The 21109-nt window shown below is 39.6% G+C and overlaps 1 protein-coding gene and 1 long non-coding RNA gene across 2 annotated transcripts in view; one reads left to right on the forward strand and one right to left on the reverse strand.

The window, feature by feature from the left end:
* lonrf2 (LON peptidase N-terminal domain and ring finger 2) overlaps positions 1–7210 on the forward strand; it is a gene marked incomplete at its 5' end in the record, with an annotated part of 99883 nt that extends 92673 nt beyond the window's left edge. Inside the window, 3 exons of the mRNA XM_081394630.1 lie at positions 5198–5360; positions 5474–5623; positions 5807–7210. Coding sequence (XP_081250756.1) covers positions 5198–5360; positions 5474–5623; positions 5807–5965 — 472 coding nt within the window. The remainder of the gene's footprint in view (positions 1–5197; positions 5361–5473; positions 5624–5806) is intronic.
* Positions 3545–4897, reverse strand: LOC308686256. The gene is made up of 3 exons (XR_014029551.1): positions 4746–4897; positions 4617–4671; positions 3545–4530 (listed from the first exon to the last, which is right to left on the reverse strand). It is a non-coding gene; the product is annotated as an uncharacterized lncRNA (long non-coding RNA).
* Positions 7211–21109: the final 13899 nt, after the last annotated feature.

Consider the following 21109-nt stretch of genomic DNA (forward strand, 5'->3'; position numbering starts at 1 on the left):
TGATGCGAGTTCTGCCTCCTCTCTGTCAGTGAAGTCCATTCTGAAACGCGTCCGAAAATGAACCATAACTCAGCGAATATGAAGCTTGAAGCTTCATGAAGCTTGAATTCTCTTCTTTTAAATGAAGTAATTTTTATTATAAAAAAAATTCTGTTTATGTAATCTTTATGAAAAGAGAGAGATTTCAGTCATTCTCATCTCAGCTCATTACGTTTTAATCTGCCCCGCCCACGGAGAGCGCGCGCTATTCAAACGCAAATGAATGAGGCAATCCATGCAAACTGTGAACGCCCCCATATCAGCTCGAGAAAACACATCAAGTTTATTCAGATCATGGTACTTGTTTGCACTGTCTCGCAGCGCTGTGAGTAATAATAAAAATGGAAAATGTAACTCAGAAGTGCTGGTATTTCGAGGAGCAATGGACGGAATACTGTAGTAAGTTGTTTTCATTCTCAAGTAATTCGCGTTTCTGTGTGTGAATGAATGAATGGCAGAGATGCGCTGTTTACCACAACTCGCAAAAAGACAGTTTAAATTTGAATTGCGTTTCTGTGTGTGAATGAATGTTTCGCTTTTAGCAAACTATTTTGCTATACTGAGTAAAAATCGACTGAAATATGTTGAAATAAAATGTATTTGTATAAGCAACGTATTAAACTGCAAATTAACATTTATATTCCTTATAATAAAAACGAAAGACCTATGTTACAGACATATGAAAGACAACATTTCGTTGACTAGTTTTGGATAGATTACACATTTTTACTGTAAAATATCTGCCACCTCAAATAAGCTTTTGTTTGCCAATTTTTGCTAATATGTTAAATATAGTATGTTTTGTCAATGTAGGCTATAATCAAAGTAATGAATCCTTAACTTTGAAATATGTATGACAAAATGTATACTTAAGTTTTTACAAAGAAAGTTTACACTTGAATTGTTGTTGTAATTGTAAACTTTTTAATAAAAAAAATATATATTTACAAGGTAGATGTAAACAAATTTTAAAAGGTAAATATAAGCCTTTTCTTTAAATAATTTTTATTGTGTTTTATTATTGACAAATTTGGGGAGAGGATACATATTCCAAAACTGAAAAAAAAAATTGAGAAAAATAAAAAAATTGAGATGCTTCCAACTGTGAACCAATTTGGTAGAATATATATATATATATATATATATATATATATATATATATATATATATATATATATATATATATATATATATATATATATATATATATATATATATATATATATATATATTGCTCTTGCATTCTTTCTTGTGGCTATAGGTGACACACCTGAATGAATGGCTCATTAAGTATGTGGGCCCCATTGTCTCCTCGGGTGTGAATCACTAAATATGTATGATGGTGTTGGATTGTTGACGCCCCTTGCGCATATTGCCTTTACAAACAAAAAGTGTTTTACAAGATTTAAATCAATGTATTGTGTTATGTGAATGATTAGGCAGGATGATTTTCACATCATTTTGAAGAAAAAACTAGGCAACTCTAGTTTTGGTCTGCACAATCAGTTTTATACCAGAATAATAAGAATAATCTTAACAATAACAATAGGGTTTCAGCGCTTCACAAATCAAACTTCGTTCATCATATCTTGGAGCAGATGTTAATATGTTTTTATGAAATGTAATACCTGTTTCATGTGTGATCCATTTGCAGTATGTATGCGGTACATATTTTTTAGTGCCAGTCAGTTCAGAGCATTTGGAAGTGCATGGCAATGCAGCGGTGCAGATGCAGCAGTGTAGTAATTGTTTCTGCACAGTCTGTTTTTGCTGTGCTGCATTCACTGAATTCACTGAAGTGATGGTCAAAATTAACATTCATTGACATAAAAATGCATTAATTGGAATGCATCCAATTAAAATCTATGAATGCAAATAATTAAATATTTTTTTTTTACAGTCGCTATATGACTTTCAGTCACGTTACCTCACATTTGGAAAAACAAGGCAACATAATGGATGACACAAACAAAGTTCTGTATGACCTGCAGAATCTTTGAATGAATCTTTATGTATAAAGATTTAAATGCAAAAGAAGGCATGGGAAGCAGTTTTCACGGCTGTTTGTTTGCATAAGTTTTCTTTTAAACATGGTACTTTTTTGTGAAAAGTACAAACATTTAAAATGTTTTGGCACTTGAGCAAGTAATAATTCTACTGGTTGTTTTTTTTTTTTTTATTATTTTAAAAAAAAAAATCCTGGCACAAAATTACCAGCTAAGGTGTCGCACCTCTCTGAGTACGAGCAGGAGCAAGAGCACCTCTCTTTTCAAGAAAAATGCTTCTTTTTCGTCAACACTTGACCCATTAATTCTAACATTTTCTATTAATAACTTAAATTTCTTTAATAGGTTAAAGAAAATAGGTTAATCTAGGTTTAAACTGACAGAGTGTGTCTACCTCCCAAACAACAATAGAAAGACTGTTTAAATGCTAAATAGGAAAAGGATCTACTGCCTGTAGTTGATTTTGATTTTCTAGGTATATATAATTGTCAGCTGGCCAGAATTTTTAGACCCCAGTGGGCATGAAGGGTTATAATGTTATAGGGGCTCGCTCAAGTAATGAGGAGCTGCAACATTTAGAGATTTATAAGTAATCAGAAAGATTTTAAAGTGTATACAATGTTTAACCCTTGTGTGTCCTTAAGTACATTTTTTTCTTTAAAAGAAGAAAAAAATGTGCTAATCCCAACTGCATAAATTTTAGCAGAAGTGTGTATTTTTATTGGAATTTAAATAAATGTCTCACTTTTTCACTGTATTTTACACTAGGTACATAAAAGTTACAAATTGGATTTTAAGGACAAAAATGTCCCCTCTAAAACGGCAGTTTTGCTGTTGGTTGGGTTGTGGGTTGGTTTTTAAAATAGGCTTTCATTCTGTTCACTAAATAGCACCATTTTTGGGGGGTTTGGCCTGTAAAGAAAATATGGGCTTTTTCCTGTTTCTGCTGTGTTTAACGCCAATTCAATAAATTATTCAGCTATAATTGTGTGTGTTGGTATGTCAGAGTGTGGTTTGTAAGTATGTATTGTTACTTGGTGTCTTTTTATCTAACACCTTTAGCCCTATGATTATTCAGGTAGGGTAAGGATAGTCAAATCCAGCTTAAACCATTCAGTACTCGCCTGCCCGCAGTTTGAAGTTATTCAGAAATGACATGGAAGAGACTCCCTTGTGTTTTTTTATTTTTATTTATTTTTTTTATTTTTTTGAGGCTCAGTTTGTAGTTATAAGTCCCACAGGAGGCAATCATAACAAAAATAAACCATATTTTAATTACAATACAAAGCAGTTAATGCAACAAAAAAAAAATTAAACTTAAAATAAGCTAATGTGACCTTATGTAACTTTGACCAGATCTAGGTTTAAAGGTTCTTGACTACGCCACCTGGTGCCTCTCACACCAGGATATACTTTGCACCTTAGCTGCTAAATATCTAATCTAAGGCAAGCAGGTTCGTAGAAATACACCAAAGATGAACTGGACAGAGACGTGCTTTAAATAGAAAAACAATAACAAAACTTTATTGTACAATAGTATCATACAAGAGCCACACCGTCATACTAAAGGCACAGTACTAAAAACGAGAGACCAGACCTGGTATTGGCTGTTACAAGAGACAATACGATTAACAATTTAACTAGAAAATACCGATTCACTGTCAAGGCAGGTTAACTGTCCGGGATACGCGTGACGTTCACCGCCCGTGCTCTGGAATCTGGAGCCCACGATCACGTGCACACACACACACACACACACACACACACACAGGCACAACCACTACAAACCAATGATTCAATCAATATTGTGAAGTGCAGATTACCACTACAATACGTGGTGCAGTGCGCGAGGACGGAACCAGGAACCTCTCTTGTGAGCAGCTACTCTAGTACTCTAGAAAAAGGAAGAAAATGACAAGAAAGTTATCACTAGCAGAGTGGATAGAGAATGTAAAACTATACACCACTAGTACAGCCAATACCACATCAGTCAGACAGAGCTTTAGACGGAGGCTACGGCAAAATAACCACAATAAAGAAAAGATATATATAAAACTTAATTTAGGCAAGGCAAAGCAGCAGGAGCAATCTGCCTGCAGACACAAAATCATTAAAATTAGTGCTTGATATACACATGCACAAATAGTCAAATAGCATCGCAAACATTTCATAAAAACCTTACTTTCTTTTACCTCAATGTCGACATACGAACTGACACAGTGGAAAAACAGCCCTTTGCGCCAGTCTTCACAATCCTACATAATTGTTACACACAGCATATTCATTAAATACATTTATATTAAGAGTTGACAAAACACAGCCATGCATTACGTCAGGGCAACACAATCAGACTCATTTTACATGTGTTCAAAGCTTTTAGTCCTAACACACTGCATCTACTCATAGCACAAACAATAAACATTTACCTTCTTGATGTTGCTGCTTAATTGCGGTACAGCTACCCGGCAGGTGCTTTGCCCAAGACCTGTGCGCAAATGTGCTCATTAAAAGTGCATATGTCCCCACAATGACACCCACATTATGATTAACAGTAAAATGCACAAATAATACCTTCAGTAAATACACAGCGCGATTACCCGGAAGCGTCTGGCAATCAGTCAAACACCTATTTTCCAATAGCCCAGTATTAGATACAATATATATGCTTAGCTTGCTACGTCATATAAACATTTACCATACCTTCGTTGCACAGGGAAACCACACACCTAAGCAGTAACAAGACCGAGAATGTATCTGGACACTTTCAAGCCCAACAGTGCAGACTGTTTTATAGAAACTAGCCTAGACGCAAAATGAGCTGTTTAGCCACTCACGGCTAGCTGGGTGACGTCAGGGGGCTACCGTAGCTGCAGAGGGACAAACTTCAACCAGACAGCAACTACTCTGCCGGTTACACTAAGATAAGAGCTCTATAATCAAGCTCTAAATAGGCTCCCTTTTTTTTACCATAAATGTATTGCCACGTGGCATGCCACTGCCAAATCATTCTAGATATCAAAAATCTGTTTGCAATTTATCTTCAATGTTTTGGTATAATGTTGACATGTGGTGAAAATGTGATAATGTGTTAATGAAGTGCATAACATTTTAACATTGCGTGGAGTTAAATGGGTGAGGTCTATGATTTACAGGTTTGCAGACCACGGCTGTATGCTGGAGGTGAGAGATGTCAAGTTTTTTCCTGATGGACGTTCTGTGGTGGACACCATAGGCATTGCACGTTTCAAAGTGCTCAGTCATGGGCAGAGAGATGGATACCACACAGCCAAGATTGAATATTTGGAGGATAAGAAGGTATAGAAACATTTGAACGTCCAAATCCAAAAGTTGTATTATGTATGTGTATGAAAGAGAGAGAAAAAATCCACAGTCTTCCACTCAGCCATAATATGCATTTTTGTGTTTAGGTTGAAGGAGAGGAGTTGACAGAGCTCCTGAAATTGCATGACTCTGTGTATGATCAGGCCATGGCCTGGTTCACTTCACTAAAAGATGATATGAAGAGTCAAATCATCAGCCACTTTGGGCAGCTGCCTGCCAAAGACTTTGACCCACAGGTGAATGTTTGCACCAAATCAGTCTCACATTTGTTCTAAATGCTCATTCATAGTAATCTTACCTCCAGCCTGTCTGTTGTGTAACATACCCATGTATAATTCACATTTTTATATTCCTGTAGTTTGCATTTATAATCTAATACATTCAATACTTATGTTTGATTCTGGTCTTGTTTTTCCCAGGAGAACCCCAGTGGTCCTGCGTGGTGTTGGTGGCTGTTGGCTGTGCTTCCGCTGGAAAACAAAGCCCAGCTGACCATCCTCGCCATGACCACTCTTAAGGACCGGCTGATTGCCATTCGCAGGGTCCTCATTTTTGTAACTCGCAAGCGCCCTCGATGATAAATGATGATATCATTATCTAAATTAACCCATAGCTTGGGAATGCTGCTTCAGGCTGGGGTCACTGAGGTGTCTTCCAGCAGCCATCTTGGTCTGTCATTGCATTATGCAACCCTCACCAATTAGTGAAATTGTGCAATAAAAAAGTCAGCATCTTAATATGGTAATTTAGGCTCATCAATTAGCAGTGGTAAACTTACTTATTGTAGTGTGGTCACTGAATAAAAGAGCTTGTCACTGATGTCCTACATTAGGAAGCTCTCATTTAGTTCAGGTGCAGTCACACTGTTTTACAGTAGCAACAAACATGAAAATAGAGCAATTTTTTTTTCTTAAGCACTTTCTGTGCTTTGAAAATATCTCCTCTGTTTTGTGCCTAGATGGTGTGTAAGGCTGACTAAATGCTTCCCATGGGCTTGCAAGTATCAATACTGGCCTTATTGTGTGAAAAATCAGAGCTTAATTTTGGAAATGATCAGCCACCTTATTTCCATATTGTAAAATATAACAATTAAAGTAAAACTTATTTTGACTTAATACAGTACAGTATACAATATACAGTAGTGAACATTTGAAGTGGATCAAAACCTTTCATCAAAGTTATAGATGAATTTTGAATACCCATTCTTGTCTTAGGACAACTTTGATTAACTTTTTTGATCCATTTCAAATGTTGACTACTGTAAAATGAAATGTATTGTAACATGTTTTCTCTTTATCTCATCTTTATTTCTTTTATGCATTTTGATGTCTAGTTAATTCAGAAACCATAAATTCAGTCATAAATTACAATGTTCTGCTGATGTCCGTTATTTTTTTCACCATGGGTTTAAAATAGTCTTGTAGGCCATACTCTACTAGCTTGAATACAGCTTTAATGATATTTAGTAACAACCACAGGTGTGTGTTTTATTTTTCAGGAGATGAATTGAAACTGAGTTCATTGCAAATTGGAGCCAAATTGTGGGAAGTCATACTGTCATTTTTAAGTTGGAACAGGCACACTTTTTTATGTGATTTGTGGATGGATGGCTTATGTCAATATAATAATCTTTATAGACTATAGGAGGGCTTTGAACGTTCACATTCTTTTTCTTCTCATTGTTCGCCTCTTTGTGATGTGCATGTCTTGTGTTTGTCCATTATCTACACTTTCCTGTGCAAGTTACTATTTACATGCTGCTTTTTTCATGTAAATTTGTACATCAATATGAAATAAAACACATTTTATATTTTAAAGCAACAGATGTTGTTTCTATGTGTCTTTTTTCTATGTTCCCTTTCGTTCAGTCACTCCGAGTTACATCAGTGACTGACGAAATGGGGGTTTCGCTTAAAAGCCCATCACCTTGAGAGGTCACGTGACCCATGCGCGCGATGGTCGAAGGACTCTGATGCTCCGTCCAAACCTCCTTCCTTTTCCTTAATAACAATATATAGAATTGACAGCCAGTTTTTTTTTTTACTCTGTATAGTGTCAGTATAATGTACGGAAACAAAAAACAGGACTCCTCGCCGTCCACAACTCCCTCCGGGAAGAAAAAGATGAAGCTAGCGAGCACTGAGGCTAATCTGACAGACGCCATTGCAGAGGCGCTTTCAAAACAACAAGTCGCGCTTGAAACTACGATTCAAAATGCAATTCGGATGGCTATGGAGGACGTGAAATCCTCTTTGATCGAGCTCCGCCAAGAAGTGCAATCCCAAACCAACACAGTACGAGACTTGGGTTCGAAGGTAGACAAGATTCAAGGGGAGACGCGACAGATGAAGAAGGATTTGAACATGTGCACAACAGAGCAGCAAAACCTCACCTTGAAAATTGCGGAGTTAGAAGAGAGGTCTCGCCGTAATAATTTACGTTTGGTGGGGCTGCCGCAGGGCCGGGAAGGTGATGATCCAATTGGCTTCCTTCAAAAGATGCTCCCTATCTGGATACCCGCGCTGAAGAGCAAGGGATCGATCGAAATAGACCACGCACACAGAATCTATGGCTCCGGTAAATCCCGCACTTTGATCTTTCGCGTGCTACGGTACCAGGATCGACAGGCGATTCTTCAGGGAGCCAGGGAAGTGACGAAAACCAAACCAATTCGTGACCAAGAGTCCATACTGCGTTTTTTCGCAGACTACAGTGGGTTTACCTCCCGTAGACGACAGGCCTTCGGAAGTATTCAAAAGGAATTGCACACTCTGGGAATTCCAAACTTCCTCATATACCCCGCTACTCTTCGTGTCAGCTTTGGTGGTAATCAACACTCTTTTGATTCAGTCAAAAAAGCGGAGGATTTCTTAGTGGAAGCTCGTAATACTCCTGGATCGGGCGCCAGATGTAAATTGTCCTTTTATGGTCCAGTGCCACCTCCACAGTCTATGGATGAGTAAAATGAGTCAACCGTGATAGAAGTGAGTACGCCGATAATGTAAAGTGCTAGCAATGTTAACGACTCATTTCAGAGGAGTCCTGTTGACTTTTTTTTTCTTTTCTTTTTTTTTTCTTCTAAATCGGTCAAACATTTATTTTGTTTTATTTATTTTTACATATACGGCTGTCACCACTGTTTATACCATGTATACTTCGTTGTTATATACTATATACTCCATGTTCAATGGAAGAGAGTGTTTGACGTTCTGTTGAACGACGGTGGATGTTGTCACGGGCCCTTATAATGATGGGGGAATTTGCGGTCTCTAATGGGGTTTTTTTTGTATATGTTACTTCTATTTACCTCTTACAATGTTTTAGTTTTGTCACAGGTTAAACAGATACATTTTGGTTTTGTAAATCGTATTAAAATTCGTACCTTTGTTTCATTAGATTATGGATAAATTAAAAATTATTTCACTTAATATTAGAGGTCTTAACAGTCAAAATAAGCGAGCTAAATTCTTGATCTACTTGCGAAGGAAAGCGATTGATATCGCTCTAATCCAGGAAACTCATCTAAAGAGAGCAGATGTCCAGAGATTACAGGATAAATTTTATAAAGTTGTAGCCTTTTCTACTGATAACACTAAAACTAAAGGTACAGTTATTTTGATTGCACGTAACTGTAACCTCAAGATTGACAGAGAAAGTCAGGATCAATCTGGCAGGCTTGCATATTTTTGTACAAACACTAAGGGGAGGAAAATAGCTTTTGTATCAATCTATGCTCCTACAATATTTGAGACAAATTTTTTCCCACATGTAACTAATCATTTACTTTCATTGATAGACTATTCTCTGATTATCGGAGGGGATATGAATGCAGTGATTGACCCTGTATTGGACAGATCTTCTTCCTGCAGTCAAGTTCAGCTTAATTCCTCGGCTGCGCTTAATGATTTCGTAAAAACGCTGAATTTGGTTGACTTTTGGAGATCGGGGAACCCCTCGAGTAGAAATTATACCTTTTTCTCGGCACCACATCTCTCTTTTTCTAGAATAGATTATCTACTATGCTCCAAGGAACTTTTGAACTCTTTTGACCAGACAATTATACTACCAGCTATTCTTGCAGATCATCATTCTTTAATGGTAGAATTTGAATGTGCTCCATTTGTTGAAAGATCTCCGCGGTGGCGTTTTAATATCTCTCTTTTACAGAACAATCAGTTCGATGAAGACTTCAAAGCCGGCCTGTCCGAATTTCTTTCATTTAATATTGGTTCGGTTGAAGACCCTATTTTTGTCTGGGAAGCTACGAAGGTTTTATCAAAGATTTTTCTATAGCCTTTGCTACTAACGTAAAAAAGGCACATAATCAGAGAATTGACCATTTAGAAAAAGAATGTCAAAAACTTGATTTGTCACTAAAATCTTCTTTCTCTAATTCAAATTATAAGACGCTTCAGACCCTTAAAGCGGAATTGAACGATCTTTTGAGAAGGAAAGCAGAATCTGTGATTCACATAACCAGACAGTCCTATTACTTTAGTGGTGCCAGACCGAGCAAACTTTTAGCCTTAAGTATGAGGCGCCACGTAGGATTTAAATCAAACTTCGCTTATCAATACATACATAACACACGTGCACATACACCTATAAATTACTCGCATATACATGTATACTATTGGATGTTCAAAATACATATATGAAATACACGTGCACACTAATATGAAATCCATACCAATACATATTATGTTAGTCATGAATGCATATACACTTGTGAATAACTTGCATATACATATAAACTTGACGCACGCATACACCTATAAATACTCGCATATACATATAAACTTCCATGCATATAAACATATAAACACTCGCATATACATATAAACTTCCATGCATATACACCTATAAACACTCGCACATACATATAAACTTCCATGCATATACACCTATAAACACTCGCACATACATATAAACTTCCATGCATATACACCTATAAACACTCGCACATACATATAAACTTCCATGCATATACACCTATAAACACTCGCATATACATATAAACTTCCATGCATATACACCTATAAACACTTGCACATACATATAAACTCGATGCGCGCATACACATCCATAAAACACTCGCGCGTACATAACGTGGATGTGTGCTTTGTGTATATACGTATGTATATGCGAGTGATTTCATATGTGTATGTGTGTGAACTTTTCAGTGCAAACGGAAGGCATTTCAGTGTAACCGGAAGGCATTTCAGTGTAAAAGGAAGGCATTTCAGTGTAACCGGAAGGCATTTCAGTGTAAAAGTCATTTGTGTCATTTTGAAGTCAAGCAAGTCTGAGCATGTGACGTCATCAGTTGTTGCTCGGGTCTGTTCTACAAAATAAGAGTCCTCTACTATGGCTACAGATTCTTAAACTGTACAGGGCAGGTCCTATTGGGCTTTCTTCTGTGCAACTTTACGCGTTTCACAGAAATCTTTACATCAGAGATATTAATTATTAGTCTGCCACCAGCCTGTTTTATTTAGCTGTGCGGAGTTAAATCTGTGTGGTGAAGCTGCGCTTGACAGCGCCGAGCGGGAGAGGCTCACTGACCAATGTTCAGGCAGCAGTCAGAACTTTTCTTTTAGACGCTCCGTTTTGAAACGGGATGGTGATTGCAAATACTGTAATGCGATTGCTGAGGGTGGGTACCGATGATGGTGAAATACAGTTTTACTGAAACTGTAATCATATCCGCGACCCGCGAGAATGAGACAGATGATTGACAGGACGGCGAAGGCAATTAAAGGTGCTAGATATAACTTCTGTTAACAAAAAAATCAATAAAAAAGTGTTTAATCTAAGTGAATTTGTCTTTGTTTTATTGTTTTTGTTGTTTTTAATCAAGTAATTGTGAACCACAAACTGAGCTTTCGTTTTAAAGGGCAATTTCCAAAATATATTTATTTGTTATAATATGGGTATTTTATAATACTGCATAAATAAAAACAAACACACGTAATATGTATGCCTATAGGCTAAACACCACAGTTTTTTGGTTTTGTTTGTGTGAACTTTTATCCCCAACCATATTTCTTTATATGGGCTCCACTCCAGGGGTCACATCAGCACCCCTACTTCCCATGGTACTCTAACTGTAATTAACAGTATACTGACCCAGTTTATATGTAAAATCTTTGGTATATGTAATCTATAATATCTAAAAACACTTTACAGTGTGATGGAAATAAACTTTTCTTAAAGCATGTTGTATATCACCACAGAATTATTGGCACCCTTCAATCTGTGTTGTATACTGTAGTAGACAATTGTCCTGCAAAATGATGAGGTTTTTGTAAGAAAAACATTGCGAGCTGTCGAATTCTTGTTTGGAATATAAATCAACAACGTAAGAGGCTTTAGGCTTTTTTTTTTTTTTTTTTACGAAAAAATCGAATAAAGGCCGTTTTCTCGTTTATGCTTATTTCATTTCAAATTGGAAAACAAACTATCAAAAAGGCAGGTTAATTCCGTGTGCGCACAAATGACTTCCTTTTACACTGAAATGCCTTCCTTTTACACTGAAAAGTTCACGCACATCCACATATGAAATCACTCGCATATATAGCCTACACAAAGCATGCATCCACGTTTTATTTTATATGTATGCGCGAGTGTTTTATGGATGTGTATGCGCGCATCGAGTTTATATGCGAGTGTTTATAGGTGTATATGCATGGAAGTTTATATGTATGTGCGAGTGTTTATAGGTGTATATGCATGGAAGTTTATATGTATATGCGAGTGTTTATAGGTGTATATGCATTGAAGTTTATATGTATGTGCGAGTGTTTATAGGTGTATATGCATGGAAGTTTATATGTATGTGCGAGTGTTTATAGGTGTATGTGCATGGAAGTTTATATGTATGTGCGAGTGTTTATAGGTGTATATGCATGGAAGTTTATATGTATATGCGAGTATTTATAGGTGTATGCGTGCGTCAAGTTTATATGTATATGCAAGTTATTCACAAGTGTATATGCATTCATGACTAACATAATATGTATTGGTATGGATTTCATATTAGTGTGCACGTGTATTTCATATATGTATTTTGAACATCCAATAGTATACATGTATATGCGAGTAATTTATAGGTGTATATGCACGTGTGTTATGTATGTATTGATAAGCGAAGTTTGATTTAAATCCTACGTGGCGCCTCATACTTAAGACTGAAGCAAAATCAGGCAAAAGCCTACATTGAAAAAATTAAGCACCCTTCTAAAGGACTGGTTGGAAAAAGCAAAGAAATTAATTCCTCATTTTCTGATTTCTTTTCCAAACTCTATACGTCTGAACTTAATCCCTCAAGTTCAAGTTGTACTGCCTTTTTGCAGTCTCTTACTCTACAGTACCTCAACTTAGTCATGAGGAAGCTGAATCTTTAGGACAGCCAGTTACTTTGGAGGAACTTAAAGGGGCGTTACAAGGTGCTAAGAAAGGCAAGGCGCCAGGCTTAGATGGGATCCCTGCAGAATTATTTCTTAAATATTTTGATCTTCTCGGACCTGTCTTCCTGACTGCCATCCACGCGGCAGTAGAGGTGGGTGCTTTTCACCTGCAGATGAATACGGCACTTATATCGCTGATACCCAAAAAAGGGAAAGATCATACGGATTGTGCAAACTACAGACCCATTAGTTTGCTAAACACTGATATTAAAATGTATGCCAGAATTCTCGCCTTGCGACTACAGCGATATGTGAATTTTTTAGTCCATCCTGACCAGTCTGGCTTCATGCCTAATAGATTAGCGGCGGACAACATTCGGAGACTATTGCACGTCATTCATGAATCCCAGGGTTGTCCCACTCCAGCTGCGGTTCTTTCGTTGGATGCAGAGAAGGCGTTTGACAGGCTGGAGTGGGACTACCTCTGGTCTGTTTTGGAGGTGTTCGGTCTGGGCAAAGGCTTCATAAACATGATAAGAGTTTTATACAGTAACGCCACAGCATCTGTTATGACTAATGGAGTACATTCTTTACTCTTTAATTTACAACGAGGCACAAGACAAGGGTGCCCATTATCCCCTATGCTATTTGCAATGTCACTCGAGCCCCTAGCCCAACTGATAAGACAGGAAAATGTCTGTTCAATCTCAGTTAACTCTCATAAGCAACATATATCACTCTATGCCGATGATATTTTACTGTTTATCTCGGATCTTCAAGTTTCATTTCCCCAGATACTGAAGGTATTTGAAAAGTTCAGTGGGCTCTCTGGGTACAGAATTAATTGGGATAAATCCTCTTTGCTTCCACTTAATAGCATGGCTAAGAAAGTTAGACTACCTTGTAATATCTCCATACAATCTTCACTAAGTTACTTAGGCATTGCTGTTCACTCTTCCCTCCATGGCATACCTGATGCCAATTATCTACAAATTCTAACTAAGGTTGAACAAGATCTCCAAAAATGGACCTCGTTGCCATTATCATTACATGCCAGAATAGCGAGTGTTAAAATGAATGTTCTGCCAAGAATCAATTTTGTTAGCTCCATGATTCCGTTACCTGCGCCTAAAATGTTTTGGCACAAACTCAATTCTAAAATTCGTAAATTCATCTGGAATGGCAAGCAACCCAGATTGAAAATTGAAACACTGCAGCGTGCAAAACATAATGGAGGATTAGCGCTTCCGAATTTCGAATTGTATCATAGGTCCTCTCAAATCAAATTCATTAAGGATTGGCTAGACCCACACTCTAGGGTTCCTTGGAGAGAGATAGAGGAGAGCTTAGCTGGCAAATATAGGTTACAAGATATACTGTTTTCTGGGCTAAACAACAAGCAATGTTTGCAAGCTTTTGGTCCAATCATAGCCTACACAGTAGTCAATTTCAAACTTATGGAAAAATGTATTAATTTTTCACATATTTGGCACACCCATACACCTATTTGGTATAATAATAATATCCGTTCGGGAGGTATACCATTTTTCTCTAGAGACTGGATGCAGAAGGGCATTTATACATTGAAAGATATTGCTGGTCCTAAACGCTTGTTAAGCTTTCAAGAACTGTGTGAGAGGTATGGACCAGAACCCTCTTCTTTGTTTTTATATCTGCGCCTAAGGTCGGCCATGAAGGCCTATGGGGTGCCCTGGGGGGAAACACTTCCTTTACATCCGATCATTGATTGGTTTGAGTCGTCCTCTTCTAGTCACTTTACTTCATGGATGTACGGGAAGGCCTTAGAGGCTTCAGCAAATCGCCTAGCTATAAAGCGTGCATGGGAAAGAGATTGTGAACAACAGGAGGATGTCACCGACTGGGGAAGAGTATGGCAGAACATTTTTACTTCTTCTAGGAATCCTAATCACCAACTGATTCACTATAACTTCTGTCACAGAACTTATTGGACCCCACTCAAAAGACATCGTATTGACTCCTCCTTCAGTCCTTTTTGCGATAAATGTCCTGACCGACAACTTGGTTCCTTTTTCCATATGATGTGGGAATGTGAAAAGGTTAAACATTTTTGGACTGAGGTATGTGGTATCTTATCGAAAATCATTGAATATCCGATTCCAGTGACACCCTCTGTATTATTACTGAATGATGACTCTCAGTGACTTCTCTAAGCTGCAAAAAATTGTCTACCTGGCCGGTTTAACGTCTGCAAAAAAACTCATAGCTCAACGCTGGCTCCCACCACATACCTTGGATATTTTCAAGTGGTTGTTTCAACTTCGGGACATTATAATGTTAGAAATATCCACAGCTCGGGTGAACTTGGCTCAAATCTCAACACTAAAAATATGGACAACAGCTGCTGATAAGGTCTCCGAGTATATTGCGCAAAGCAATGTTCAGGACTCAGTTTGAACACTTCAACACTTTATCCCATTTATTTATTTTTAATTTTCATTTTTTATTGTTTTTTATAAATGTTTTTATCATTCCTGTGACTGTTTTTCTGTAGACTTATCTGTCCATTTTGTACCCCATTATAAAGAGACCGCGGGGTGGGGTGGGAGGGATTGGGTAGATGGATTGTTGTTTTGTTGTGTTTCTTTTTGGCATGTTTTATTGTCAAAAATTGGAAATCTAATAAAAAAAATAAAAAATTCTAAAGCATCAAAAAAAAAAAAAGCCCATCACCTTCGAGTTCTAGAAAACGAGCCAATGGCAAAACAATGCCATGGGTCTGCGGAATTTGCATAGCGCAACTCCGCCCCACCGTGTGGGTATAAAAGGAGCTGCGCGGCAATCTCGCATTATGTTTTTGCTTCGGATTCAAGAGCTTTCTTCACTCCTCTGCAAGCCTTTCTGAGTTCTACTTCTACGAGACGAGCGACTCTTCAGTGCTGTTGGTGTTATGCCGTGTTCCAGCGAGATCACATTACCTGCTGCTGGTCTGTGCCGTGATCTGCCAACAGTGTGTGTGTTTCTCCCTGTGCGCTTCAACACACTGTCGAGCTTTTTTCTCTCCTCTCTAAAAGAGCTGCACGTGGCACGTCTTTTTAAAGATGTCTCGCATGTCTATTTCTGTAGACAGGTTTTGCCTTCTGATGGGCACGATCGCTGCCTGGCATGTTTGGGCATTAATCACACTCAGGCAGCGTTCGTGGATGAGTCATGATCTTATTGCGGGAACATGACCATCGCAATGTTGCGATCGAGACTCGATGACCTCCGTAGTGGGGGTAGATTCCCCTCCGCCACACCCCAATCTATTCCCTCCACGAGAGGGCATACTTTGGCTGGTGGCCAGGGTGATCTGAGGGTCAAAGTGTGGAACAAAGCTGCTCCGATTCCTCCTCGGACCACACCCCCCCTTGCATATTGCAACCCGTGCGGGCCAGTCTTCGGGCGGGCCCCACGTTTCATTCGGTGCTCCAGAAGACGACACTATGTCTATCGCTGCATCACAAGGTGGACTAGAGTCTTCTGGAGATGAAGACTTGGCTGTGCTGCCTCTTTCGGGTGTGCACACACTGTACGAGTCTGATCCAGAGTTGACTGCCATGCTTTTCCCGGGCAGCTACGAGCATTGGGCTAAAGTGGAACCCTCCGCCCCGTCCCGAGCGCTCAAGGCTGGACGATTGTGTTTTGGGGGCAGTGAGTGCTGACACTGGCTGATATGCAGGAGGCTGAGCGAACCCGTTTCCTCAACTTCCCCATATCCTAGGCTGGCCTCTTCGGCGGCGCGGTCAAGGACTTTGCCCAACAGTTCTCAGCTGCCCAGAAGCAGACTGAGGCGATTAAACATATTCTTTGCATCTTCATAAAAGTCGTCGAGGCAGCCCTTGTGCCACTCCGGCAACACAGGGTTCACATCCTGATCTTGATGACTGGCTGATTCTAGCTCACTCTCGAGAGCAGGTTTGCGAACACAGGGACCTGGTGCTCCAGTATTCCGCCCGTCTGGGCCTTCGGGTCAACTGGGAAAAGAGCAAACTCTCCCCGGTGCAGAGGATCTCTTTTCTCGGTATGGAAATTGACTCGGTCGCCATGTACGCGCAGCTTACGAGCGAGCGCGCGCAGTCACTGCTGAATTGCCTGAGTCAATTCGAGGGCAAGAGTGCGGTTCCACTTAAGTTATTTCAGAGGCTCCTGCGGCGTATAGCACTGAAGTTATTTCAGAGGCTCCTGCGGCATATGGCATCCGCAGCGGCAGCCACACCGCTCGGACTGCTTCATATGAGACCGCTTCAACACTGGCTTCGCAATCGAGTCCCAAGATGGGTATGGCAAAAGGCCACGCTTGGTCGAACCTCTCCTTCTACGGGCTGGAGTGACCCTATTGGTTGCACCTTATTGGCTCACCCGGACTTGGTTCTCCAAATTGTTGCTCCTTGCGACAGCCCCTCCCTGGCCAATCCCCCTTAGGAAGGACCTCCTTTCTCAGAGACGGGGCACCCTCTGGCACCCACGTCCCGATCTGTGGAACCCACCGATGTGTGGGTTCTGGAGAGGACGCGTCAGGTTTGAGTACCCTACCACCTCAGGTGGTAGAGACCATCACTTCAGCTAGGGCCTTGTCCACGAGACACGCCTATGCTCTAAAGTGGAACCACTTCGTCACCGGGTGATGTTCTTGCCAAGAAGATCCCAGGAAATGCTTGATTGGGTCGGTGCTCTCCTTCCTCCAAGAAGGGTTGGAACGAAGGCTCTCTCCTTCCACCCTGAAGGTTTATGTGTGTCTAAAGTGCTGGAAAACAGAGAGTTAAAAGTTTCTGTCACAATATCGAGTTCTTCTAAGCTATCTGGGATGCTGAGATGATGAAACTGATCAGGAAGATTATTAATGAATCAATCTTTAGTGGCAGAAATGATAGGTCTAACATATTTGTAACACAGAGTCGACTTTGCAGCCTTGGCTAAATGAAGTATACACAAGACTAGATAATAATCTGAGATGTTATCGCTCTGCTGCAGAAATTTCAACGGCATCAACAGTGATTCCATGTGATAATATTAGATCTAGAGTATGATCACAACAATGAGTAGGTCCTGACATGTGTTGTCTAACTCCAATAGAGTTCAGAGTCTTTAAATGCCAATCCCAATGCATCTTTTTCGATATCAACATATATTAAAATCACCAACAATTAGGAGTTTATCTACAGCCAGTACTAACTAGAGAGTGTTACATTAACTATATTTTAAAGACACTAGAAGCAATTATGGAAGTACATATAAAGTTGTATTTTAGTCCCACTTAAAATGCATTTGAAATCAATTACATATAATGTGCATTAAGTGCACTGAAAACATTGCATTTAATTCACACATAAGTGTATTCGAGTCATGTCATCTTCTCCTCTTATTATTACTTGTACCTCATGCAACATGTTTAGCATATCCTTCTCTGTCAGCACAGGATTTACATGTGATAAATGCAGGGAGATAGTCAGGCTGACGGAGAAGATTTCAGAACTAGAGACATGCATCCAAACTTTAATTGAGGATAGTAAGAGTGCAAGGGCTTTAGATACTGCTTTGGTTGCAACTAGCTTAGTGAACTCTGTACATTGTTCGGTTCCGGCTGTAGAGCCCGTGCAGCAGGGCAATTGGGTGACCGTGAGACACTGTAGTCGCGGGACAAAACACCACTCTTCCGTTCTTATTACAACATCAAACAGGTTCTCCCCACTCAGTGAAACGCCCACTGAGAATCCTGTTTAATGTGCCCTAGTTATTGGCGATTCTATTACATGGAATGTTAAAATAGAGACACCAGCCACCATAGTCACATGTTTGCCGGGATCCAGAGCGCCTGACATCAAAGCAAATTTAAAAGTACTGGCTAATGCTAATCGTAAATTCTCTAAGATTATTATTCACGTCGGCACTAATGATGTTCGACTTTGCCAATCGGAGATCACTAAAATTAACGTTAAAGAGGTGTGTAAAATCGCAAGTATGATTTCAGGCACTGTAATCTGCTCTGGCCCCATTCCTGTTCGCAGGAGTGATGAGATACTTAGTAGACTGTCCTCACTCAATGGCTGTCCGTCTAAGTGGTGTCCGCAAAATAATATAGAATTCATAGACAATTGGAAAAGTTTTTGGGGCAGACCTGACCTGTTGAAAAGAGATGATATTCATACCTCCTGGGAAGGTGCTGCTCTTATCTCTAGTAATATGGCACATAGTCTTAGAGCTCAAACATGAATTGGGGCTCAGGTCAGGAAGCAGACAGACTGGCTAAACTGACTGTCTGCTAGCTGTCTCATGTAACTGAGGTCAGATAAATCCCTTTACATAGAGACTTTTTCACTTAGATATCATCATATAGAGACCCATAGGCCCTATCTTGCACCTAGCGCAATTGACTTTGTACACCGACACATGTATCATTCCTATTTTGCACCCGACGGCACAGCGGACTTTTCCCTCCACAGACGCACGTGGGTAAATTAGGGAATGAACTTGCGCTCCCGGGGGCGGTTCAGCAAAAAGAGGAGGCGTGTTCCGGCACAAACGTTCCCAGGTGCTATTTTGCAGATTCAGAAAACAATTCCGCCACCGACCAGGAAAAACCTAGTCTAAAGTCAGTGGCGCGTTTTCAGTGGCGCATTCAGATGCTATTTTAAGGGTGCATGCTTGGCTATAATGTAGCGTGTGCACAACGCGCATACACTTTGCTTCTCTCATCTACACAGACGCAGCATTTGCCATTTTTGCAATCCATACATAATTACAAGGAAAAATATTCCACATGAGGGAAATCATTTTGGTGTCCATGAAGATGTGAAAAAATAGGCATAGATCTAGCTTACACATTTACCAAAATTATTATACGCCTGTTTAAACTAAGCTAATTTGGTTGGGTTTCTCCCATCCCCATACAATGTCACTTCTCTGTCTTTTACGGCCCTGACGAGAACCTCGGCTGTGAACCACTCCAGGTGTGCGCCTGGCAAATCCGCCGTTATAATAGCAATCCGCCATGGAACAAGCGCGCCTGCTCTTAAAGGGAATGTGAGATGATGCTCTGATTGGTTTATTGCACGTTATGCCCAAACCACACCTATGAGTAATGTAGCTACTTCAGACCAACCCATTTTAGATTTGCGCCGGGTGCAAGAGTCATTTATCCCGCCAGTATAATAGCAACAGCGCCTGAGATCTGCCCACAAATTTAATTGTGTTTCGCGTTTGATACTTGCGTTTCAGATCGTTAAAATAGGGCCCAATGTCTGTTCCCCGAATTATGAAATGGAAAAAACTCCCAAACCCATTTAAGGGTAGTAAATTAATTGATGTTCAACAAATAAAAAACAGATATAATACAGATGAACAAATGATAAAGCTTGCGTTGCTGAATATTCGTTCCCTTACTTCAAAAGCACTTATTGTTAATGATATTATTACGGATTATAACCTAGATGTGCTGTGTTTCACAGAAACCTGGCTAAAACCAAACGATTACATTTACTTTAAATGAGTCCACCCCCCAAAATTACTGTTATAAACATGAACCTCATTTGAAAGGCAAAGGGGGAGGTGTTGCTGTAATTTATAGTAATATCTTCAGAATTACTAAGATGTCTAGTTTCAAATATAATTCTTTTGAAGTGTTGGTGCTTAAATTACATTTGTTGACTACTTGTATCACTACCAGCTCTAGTTTGGGAAGTATGCATGTATGTGGTAGAGTTAGTAAGACCACTGCCAAAGCCATTCGCAGACTTACCAGTTGAGCTGTTATTGTTGATTCTCCATCGCCCTGGTGGGTACACAGACCGTCTTGCAGCCATGAAAGTTTCTGCCATCTCTGCCGCCTGTTTTGACGATGTGGGGTTGTTTTGCTTTACCCACATTCTTGTTTCAGGGTTAAGGAGTTTGAGAAACTGGATGACCAGGATGATCTGGTCACCAACCTCTTCATTTGTTCGATGTCTGGGATTCATCCACTTCTCGTACAAGTCCTTCAGTCTTACTTTCTTTTGTAGTCTCGTTCTCCTGGAGGCTGTATGATCTGAATCTTTGACGATAAGTTTCAGAGTTAATCTAAAATTTATCGAGAATGGCTTGCCTGACATGATTGTACTCCAAGGGCTCCTCCGGTTCCATGGCCATATAGGCTACCCTCGCTTTGACTTTAAGGAGAGGTAGATGATGTAACACCCAATCTTGTCTGGGCCATCTGCATGCATTAGACACGACGACAACGCAGTCCTGAAGTGTCAACTAGTCTCTCCCCAGTGAAGGCCTCTTTCCCTTCCCTTTACCTCTGTACAGATGAAGCGT

This window comes from Scardinius erythrophthalmus (genome assembly GCF_964197995.2).
Source record: "Scardinius erythrophthalmus genome assembly, contig: HAP1_SCAFFOLD_59, whole genome shotgun sequence".
Lineage (NCBI taxonomy): Eukaryota > Metazoa > Chordata > Actinopteri > Cypriniformes > Leuciscidae > Scardinius > Scardinius erythrophthalmus.